Source organism: Anopheles coustani, chromosome 3, assembly GCF_943734705.1.
Source record: "Anopheles coustani chromosome 3, idAnoCousDA_361_x.2, whole genome shotgun sequence".
Classification (NCBI taxonomy): Eukaryota; Metazoa; Arthropoda; class Insecta; order Diptera; family Culicidae; genus Anopheles; species Anopheles coustani.
Genome location: NC_071288.1, coordinates 3,004,095 through 3,012,540, shown reverse-complemented (window position 1 = coordinate 3,012,540; position 8,446 = coordinate 3,004,095). Strand labels below are relative to the sequence as shown.

The 8,446-nt window shown below is 44.7% G+C and overlaps 3 protein-coding genes across 3 annotated transcripts; all 3 read right to left on the bottom strand.

Annotated features, from left to right (window-relative positions):
* Positions 1–728: 728 nt before the first annotated feature.
* LOC131272111 (vam6/Vps39-like protein) lies at positions 729–4,064 on the bottom strand. Its single transcript, XM_058273742.1, has 7 exons — positions 3,930–4,064; positions 3,551–3,828; positions 3,287–3,490; positions 2,679–3,221; positions 1,708–2,612; positions 1,484–1,629; positions 729–1,411 (listed from the first exon to the last, which is right to left on the bottom strand). The coding sequence occupies exons 1-7, from the start codon at positions 3,997–3,999 to the stop codon at positions 855–857; spliced, it is 2,703 nt and encodes a 900-aa protein (XP_058129725.1). The 5' UTR covers positions 4,000–4,064; the 3' UTR covers positions 729–854.
* A 419-nt stretch (positions 4,065–4,483) lies between these two features.
* On the bottom strand, positions 4,484–7,398 carry LOC131260979 (probable methylmalonate-semialdehyde dehydrogenase [acylating], mitochondrial). The gene is made up of 4 exons (XM_058262846.1): positions 7,128–7,398; positions 6,142–6,345; positions 5,903–6,056; positions 4,484–5,829 (listed from the first exon to the last, which is right to left on the bottom strand). The coding sequence occupies exons 1-4, from the start codon at positions 7,155–7,157 to the stop codon at positions 4,652–4,654; spliced, it is 1,566 nt and encodes a 521-aa protein (XP_058118829.1). The 5' UTR covers positions 7,158–7,398; the 3' UTR covers positions 4,484–4,651.
* A 312-nt stretch (positions 7,399–7,710) lies between these two features.
* Positions 7,711–8,410, bottom strand: LOC131272694 (glutaredoxin-related protein 5, mitochondrial). Its single transcript, XM_058274522.1, has 2 exons — positions 8,102–8,410; positions 7,711–8,032 (listed from the first exon to the last, which is right to left on the bottom strand). Exons 1-2 carry the CDS (start codon positions 8,370–8,372, stop codon positions 7,866–7,868), a joined length of 438 nt encoding a protein of 145 aa, XP_058130505.1. The 5' UTR covers positions 8,373–8,410; the 3' UTR covers positions 7,711–7,865.
* Between the last annotated feature and the right edge of the window lie 36 nt (positions 8,411–8,446).

Sequence of the window (8,446 nt, the reverse complement as noted above, 5' to 3'; positions counted from 1 at the left end):
CTGCCACCAAAACCGGATTTTGACTGCGATTTGATCCCGACCCACCGTTAGAATATTTTCGTCAATGACCGCGTAAGCCAGGTAGCTTCGGACAATCGTTGGAAAGTAAACAGATGAGAGATAAGCCGCATTCAATCATTCCAACGGTTTCGCCCTGAAGTTTAAATTGAGAACCGGAGAAGGTATTGCAAGCATTGCCAAACATTCGAGGACATACTGCGCAATCATACTTTGTTCCTTGCTAGGTGAACAGTATTGCCTTCGAGTCTCCAGTTCGTTTTTTCATTTCAATTACACACCTTTAACCATATGGTAAGCTTGCAGTTTCATACTTTTTTGTTTTGTGTTTATTTGTGATAAGATGTTTTGCTAAGAAGCTCCCTTTCAAGTTGCCCGAAAGTTGGTGTGTTTTAACTCGTTTTCCAAATCCAATCGAAGTAAACTCGGTGGAAATTTGAAGCGATGTTTGGTTTAATTTTATGCTAAGTTGCATAATAAATTGAAATAAAAAATGATTACAAATGATGATCGATCGCCACAGAATCGTGAATGTTGGCTACAATTTTTCGGAAGTAGAATTAATTAAACGATTTCATAATTGACCAAACTTTATCGCTACTATTGGAAGTTGCGGACCGCTACTCCATTCGAAGACGATGGACAATTAAGGTAAGCAAAAGCATGTGGATACAAATTAAACCTTAATAAAGAAAATGCGGATCTAATGTTTGTTTGTTTTTGAACGATTTATTCAATGCATAAATATTTAGTGTGATTACAACGAGTATAATAAGCATATTTTTTAGGGTATGGCTTGAACTAAGTCAGCAACACCCATCACCAACCGGTCCGCTTCAGGCAAACATTCGGTCCTGGCATGAAAAGTGTACTATGCTTCCTTCCGGTAGGCGTACGAACGCACTTTGGTTGCTAAATTTCTTCTTGCAGACCGCACAAACGCTCAAGTCGGTTACCAAAAAGTGCTTCGACTCGCACAGCATCTTCTGCTCCATGATCTGCAGATGCTCCGCGTAGTACAACCCCTTCAGCACCTGCGCCCGTTGCTTTTTCTCGAGGTAGTACTTGAGCGCGTTCTCTAGGAAGTGTTTGATGCGCACCAGCGGTATCGTGTCCGGAAGAATCTGCAGTGCCGCATACGGATTGATTTTCTCGGCGTGCTTCTCAAGGATGCTGAGTACCATGTCGTGGTCGGGCGTTTGGCAGCGGGGATGCAGTGGCACATCGCTGTACGGTGGGGCCGACGGTGGCGTGAGAATGATCTTCATAAGCGTCACGTAAACATCACAGTTTTGCACATCATCCGCGTCATACACGTCGTCGCAGTAGGCGAGTCCTTTCTCGAAATCACCCAATATTTGAACAAAAATCGCCATCGCTTTTTCATGTTTTCCTGTGAAAGAAAAGCAGTTTGAAACTCGGAAGGTTTGAATGTTTTTCACTTTTTTTGCTTAAGAGCAGTTACCTAAACGTCCTAGAATGATAGCCCGCTCCTCAAACATGTCTGTGTAAGGAAATTCTCCCAAAACTTTTTCCGCATGGTAATATTTGGACTTTCGCAGGAAACTTAGCAATTTTTCATTTACTAAATCCCTTTCGGCTTTCTTTTGTCTGTAAAACAAAAAATACAACCAACCATTACCATTTCATAGGTATCAGATGAACGTGATTAGAATCATGTGAACTTACGGGCTACTTTCAGCATCAGAATTGTTTTTGAACGTGAGCAACTTCTCACGGTACTGTTGGATTAGAATGTTGTGGAAAAGTGCTTTCTGTTCGTTCCATACATTGATAATATGCTCCAGATACCGAATGACCAGCGTTTTGTGGTCCTTCAGCAAATAGTCGAGCACTTCTGCCCGGGGAAGATTCTTAACCTCCGGTATCTCTTCAATAAACACCTTCAGCCCATCGTCCGGATGCTTCTGCAGCACCCAGCCAGAAAACTCAAATATCAGTTGCTTGAATTCGGACCCCAGTTGCTGAAGGTACTGAATTGTGCGGTCGTGTCCATACAGCGGCGACTCTGGGATGTCCGCTTGCGATTGCAGTAGTTGTAGTGCCCGTTTGTGTTGACCCTTTGTTTGGTAAAGAATGATCAACTCAACGTACTTCTCGTGCTTCTTGAGCACCCGCTCGGATTCTTCCAGATAGCAATGGTTCATGCGGAGCACGGATGCGACGAGGGAATCATTTGTCTGCAGGTAGCACTTCAGTAGGGTCGTATCAATTATGGCGAGCAGCGCCGACACGTTCTTGGACGTCGTCCCGTCCGCATTCAATTTCAACTCTTTCCGCAGCGGAAAGCGCTTATCCGCCAAGTAATCGATTAGCGCGAGGATGGCGTTTTCAAGTTCTTTTTCGTCCAGTTCGGGAGCTGCTTTGTCAGAGTAATTGCTAAGCTTGTTTTTCCCATTGTCGGGCAGAAGATCGGGAAACAAACGTATCACGTCGAGCGGGTCTGTGTTCAACTGAGCAAACTCGCGCATTGACTCCCGGAAGTGTTTTTTCACGAAAAGATTGTACGCATGCCGTGTTTGAATTTCGTTAATTTTCGTTGCCTTGAATTCCGGACTTTCATCAGAAATGTTCTGCAAGATTAAGATAGAAAGGTTGGTAAAAGTAAAGTTGTATACGGAATACTTTGAACTACGAACCGTTAGTTTCAGTGCGAGCTGGAAATTTTCCTCCTTCAGCAAATGGTCTCGCTGCTTCGAGATATCGACCGCCTGTATGCACCAAAGGTGCGAAACGGACGCCGCATACAAAAGACCCTGCTTTCCGCGCACCAAAAACCGTGCCTTTTGAAGCTGCGGAATGCTCTGTATCAACGTTCCTTTGTCCTCGACATTGTCGAACACACGCACCTCGATGGCATCGTTTATCAATCCGACGGCGTACGGTTCATCCCAAACCAACGACTGGAAAGGTTCGCTCCAGATGAGTGTCTTCAAGTTCATCGTGCGTTTAGCCTCATTGTTTGCGGCGGCGGCAATGGCTTCCACTGGTTTCACAGATCCGGACATACTATTCGGACCTTCACGATCGTCGGCCCGATACTTTTCGGTGTAGATTGTAATTAAGAACTCATCTTTCACCACCGCGAACACACTGTCTTCAATCAGGGTGATACACGGTTCTATGGTTTTTGAGGAGCTCGTTGGAAACAGATCGATTTTGCGAGGCTGGTCTCCCGATATCTAGGAAAAATTTAAACGGTCAATAAATAGGCTTCTCCCAACTCCGTAACAACAGCTATCCTTACATCGTACAGCACGTATTCGGTTTTGTATCCGACACAGATGAAATTATTATTCCATGCTACCGTTTTAGGCACGTCGTTCAAGTCAATATCGCTGATAAACTCCAACAACTGATGTTGCTTCCAATAGTAGCATTGCAGCTTCCGCTTAACAGCCACACAAACGCGGCAGACAATCGTTATATCGCTGGTCAACGATTTGGACCGCTGTAAAAACATTTGAGATGTGACCCTTTGGAAACTGACCAACGCTGCCAGAATGCATACCTTTATATCCAATGCAAACACCGTGGCACCCTTAGTTCGCAATGCGGAATGAATCAGTGGGAAGCCGTGCCGGCCAAAATCGTTCACGTTCAACAGCCCGTCGGTCAAGCTGAACATCAGCTTGTACTCCGGAATCACATCAATCTGTGTGATGGGTTTCTTGCTAAAGTTTTTATCGTACTGCAGAAGCTGCAGGTCAAGTTTGTTTGTTTCCGAATTCATCTCGAACGAGTACATGAGCAAGTGTCCCTGCCGGGTGCCAAGTATCAGCTTGTTATCTGGATTGTGGGAAGGAAGGGCGTATGTAGATAGCGATGATTCACGATTCGATTTGAAAAGAGGTCGTACCAAAACATAGGTGAAATCAATCATTACTTACCGAATCCTGTCATTGACTCGATTTGCACGGAGATTTTCTCCGGCGGATAAATTATGTACGCTTCGTGCATTATGAAAAATTGTAAAACAACTTCCGAAACACAAAGTGATAAGAACTGATTTGTTTTGCTTTCAATTCTGCGATCCGTCAAGTTTGGATGACATAACGAAACTAACCGAAACATTTACCTTCCGACCACGGTTGGTCATAAAATATCCAACTTTTTAATGGTTACGCCTATTTGTACAATAGATCTCTCAAATGGAAGCTCTATTTAGGAAAAAAAAACTTTGTACGACAATGGGTTTTCCATAAACCCTATTTTAAAAAAAAAACGATTAATGTTTTGGAAAGAAGTTCAGAAACCTTGGTCGATGGATAGTAGGTTCACTCCGTTCCATTACACCCAATCCATCAATTTATGTATTTTCGAACTCGGCAGCGTGGTAATATTAAAATATTTTAAAATTGAAATCGATACTTAAACTAACCATTATGCAGGAAACTTACATACTACGAGATTTTTTTAAAATTATTTGAAACACAATTCCATATACGAGCAAAGCATATTAGGGCACTTTATTTCACTAACTCGGCTTTGTTTTAAAATAAAAACGTACCAATTTAAATGCACTTTATCTGGAAGACGTTTGTTGTCGCAATCGATATCATTTCGCGTGTTCAGTTCGTATATTCATGGCACCTAACTGGCATAGTTTTCTTTACTTCATCGTTGGCATAGCAACAGCCGCCTTGGTGTGACTAACGTCGCCCTCACGCCACAGCTGCGTAACCGTCTTGGTTTGCGTGTAGAACTTAATACCCTGCTTGCCATAGAAGTGGCAATCGCCAAGGAAACTGCCGCGGCTGCCAGTGAACGAGAACATGGGAAGCGGCACCGGAATCGGCACGTTCACACCAACCTGACCGACGTCGATGTCGTTGACGAACTTCCTAGCGGTGGCTCCGTTGGTGGTGAAGATGGCCGTTCCGTTACCGTACGGGTTGTTGTTGATCAGCTCGATGGCTTCGTCGACGGTGTCGACCGAAAGGCAGACCAGCACCGGGCCGAAGATTTCCTCGGTGTAGCACTTCATGTTCGTCTTCACGTCGCTAATGATGGTCGGTCCAACAAAGTTGCCCTTCTCAAAGTTCTCCACCTTGATGTCACGTCCATCGAGCACAATCTTGGCTCCCTCTTTAACGCCCGATTCAACCAGCTCGTGGATGCGCTGCTTCGACTGGGGCGAGATCACCGGTCCTACATCGGTTCCGGGCACGTGGCCAGCGTTGACTCGCAGGGTGCGTGCACGCTCGACCAGATCGGGAATCCAGTTTTTGGCCTCACCGACAAATACGGCCGTCGAGAGGGCCATACAACGCTGTCCGGCCGCACCGAACGCAGCACCGGCCAGCTGATTCAGTGTGTTCTCCTTGTTCGCATCGGCCATAATGACACCGTGATTCTTTGCGCCCATGTTACACTGTACCCGCTTGCCGTTGCGTCCCGCACGCTCGTAGATGTACTTTCCTGCCTGGTCGGAGCCAACGAAGGAAACTGCCCGAATGTCCGGATTGTCGCAGATGAAGTTCACCGAATCGTGTGCGCCATGGATCACGTTAACCACACCCGGGGGGCAGCCAGCTTCGTTGAGCATCTCCATCAGCAGCATCGTCGCGCCTGGGACACGCTCGGATGGCTTGATAATGCTCGTGTTACCGCACGTGATCGCGACCGGGAACATCCACAGTGGGATCATAGCGGGGAAGTTGAAGGGAGCAATGCCGGCGGTAACTCCCAGCGGTAGCTGATAAGAATACGTGTCCATATCCTTTGCAATGTTCGGCACAGTTTCACCCATTTGAAGCGAGGTAATGCTGCAACAATGCTCAACGACCTCTGTTGGGGAGGAAGTTCAAAATTATTGTTAACGCTAATGAGTTTTATAACCTTTTTTGACACCGTTACTTACGCAATCCACGCAGCACGTCTCCTTCGGCGTCGATCAACGTTTTTCCCTGTTCCTTCGTGATGTTCTTGGCCAGCTCCGACATGTTGTTGCGAATAATGTGCTGCAGCTTGAACATCACCTGCTGTCTCGATAGGATGGACGATTGGCGCCAGGTCTGCCGAGAAGAAACAAACACATTTCAAACGCCCGTTCATCGAACAACAAAAATATGAAAAAAATACTCCTAAAGCTTCACAAACCTTGAACGCCTTTTTGGACGATTCCACCGCGGCTTGCATTTCATCCTGGGTGCATTTGGGGACACGCGTGACTACTTCATTGGTGGCGGGATCGTGAAGATCGATCCATTCGCTTGTCTTCGAATCGACAAACTTGCCATCGATGAACATCTTCGTTGTCGGTACGGAAGCCGTACTGTAGCCACGTTGGAGGGCATTTCGGCACTGAAAATAAAGAGAATAGAAGCAAGGGTTAAAATGCAAGTAAGGGTGTGGGGCGAATCGATTCGGTGGGTTTGAAGGAATGGAAACATTGCAGTTTAAAGGGCGCAGCTATCTCTATCCCTGAGGTCGTATACATTACTTAAACGACCCTTCTCCTTTTTTAATGGAGCCCCAATTGAAGTTCATCAGTAGGGCAATGGCATTGATATCCATTATATAAACTGAGCAAGCTCTAACGTCGCTATACCAACCAGTGAAGAACTTATCACTTCAGCTGTTACTTGCAACAGGTTAGGGTGGCTAATAATCCTGCGTCACCAAATTTATATTATACCTCAACAATCCTCCAGGAACACATACAGCGATACAGTTAAAAACTGGTTACGTTTCGCCACATGTGACGTAGTATCCAAATGATTAGGTATCAACATCGTACGATATCTTTCTAGCGTTATATCTAAATTTACGCAGACGGCACAAATTACGAATAAACGGTCTACAATCAATCCAAATTTCACAGACGGTATTGACCGGCTGTGCTCACAAAACAAAGTACGAAAGAAGAACGTAGTAGATAAACACGTGTCGTGTCTTACAATTTGGGGTGATGACCTTGAGCTTGGTATTAAATATGAATAGCAAAAACAACTTAGTTCCACACTTATAATTGGTTATGCAATCAATGTGAATTCGACTCAACGCAACCATTCGCATCAGCTAATTATGAGAAGCATGTTTCGATTTCGATACACAAAACTGGAAAGGAAAAGTTTTTCGCTTACCTCGGTAGCAACAAGTCGCAGCAGAGCCATCTTGCTAAAATCAGACACACCTCTCAATTCTACTGAGCACAGTTATCAGCGTCAACGACGACGGAGCTCGGGCACCACGTTATGCCTGGCGGCCGGTTCAAAAATAACTAAAGCAGCTAAGCTGTTCTCCCTGCTAGGCGGCCGTCGGCAGCAGTCGAAACCCCAACGACTGACCCCTCGTTTTAATGAACTTGAATTTGTTGCTATAGCGTGTGTGTACTCCAACCAACATCAGCAATAGCAATTGTGACGCGGAACCGGCAACGCGAAATCGCGATAGAGAAGGGAAACCGTATGCTGTCTTGTTTGTCAAACCGCGGGCCCCCGTCGTCGGTGGGCATTATCAAAATAGATTCAAACCAACACGGGATTGCGTGTCGCATACAGGATTTTTTACATACATTTTATGATAAGATAACCATTTGATTTTTGAACGAAGTAAGCATTTTACTTCATTTCGCTTGTGGAAATCGACTATTTTATTGATACTTCTGTTGCACTCTATAAATTTACAATTGCAACATAATATGTAATTTAATGAGTGCACAACTCATACGACGTAAATATTTATTTTATAAGCAACCAAGCAAAGCTACAGATAATCCAAGCTGTACAAATGCCTTTGGTGCCAGCAATGGTTTGATTTATTGCAAATTTTAAAATGTTCCTGATCTTTTAGTAAGTCTAAAGAGCGTGTCCGCTCAGTTGTTACTTTTCCGTGTCCTTCACTAAAGCGCTTTCGATTCCGGCCTTTTTCAGTTCTTCGATAAGTTCTCCATTCTGATGCATCTGTAACAGAATGTCGCAACCTCCCACAAACTCTCCATTGATGAATACTTGTGGAATGGTCGGCCAGTTCGAGAAATCCTTAATACCTGTAGTTTGTAACAAAGATGGTATAAGTTGTTGATAGGGTAATTTATAATAGAAAAGGGATTTGTTACCTTGCCGCAGAGCTTCGTTCTCAAGCACGTCGTGACTGTCGTATTTTACCGAATGCATACGCAATATCTGTACTACCGCATTGCTGAAGCCGCACCGTGGAGCATCCGGATTTCCTTTCATGAATATGACGACTTTGTTGTTACCCACAAGTTTTTCGATTTCCTTGTTATCTAGTGCAGCAGCACAGAAACTCCTGGCGGTGGCTTGAGCCAGGCCGGCCGAGTTAAATCTCAAAAACTGTTGAGCAATGTTTCTCGTGAGGATATTCATTGTGTTGTTTTGACTGGTTTATTATCTAACAAAATGTTCTTGACATTCTTTTCCGCTAGCGTTATGTTTACCAC

Bases quoted from the DNA above. Each gene is read 5' to 3' on its own strand.
- LOC131272111 (XM_058273742.1), bottom strand. From the start codon at position 3,999: ATGCACGAAGCGTACATAATTTATCCGCCGGAGAAAATCTCCGTGCAA. The intron at 3,222-3,286 runs GTAAGGATAGCT...AATTTTTCCTAG, and splicing joins CCGAATACGTGCTGTACGAT to ATATCGGGAGACCAGCCTCG. The intron at 1,412-1,483 runs GTAACTGCTCTT...TTTCTTTCACAG, and splicing joins TATCATTCTAGGACGTTTAG to GAAAACATGAAAAAGCGATG.
- LOC131272694 (XM_058274522.1), bottom strand. From the start codon at position 8,372: ATGAATATCCTCACGAGAAACATTGCTCAACAGTTTTTGAGATTTAAC. The intron at 8,033-8,101 runs GTAACAAATCCC...TACAAACTACAG, and splicing joins GAACGAAGCTCTGCGGCAAG to GTATTAAGGATTTCTCGAAC.
- LOC131260979 (XM_058262846.1), bottom strand. From the start codon at position 7,157: ATGGCTCTGCTGCGACTTGTTGCTACCGAG. The intron at 6,057-6,141 runs GTTTGTGAAGCT...TCTTCTCGGCAG, and splicing joins CGTCCAAAAAGGCGTTCAAG to ACCTGGCGCCAATCGTCCAT. The intron at 5,830-5,902 runs GTAAGTAACGGT...CCTCCCCAACAG, and splicing joins AGACGTGCTGCGTGGATTGC to AGGTCGTTGAGCATTGTTGC.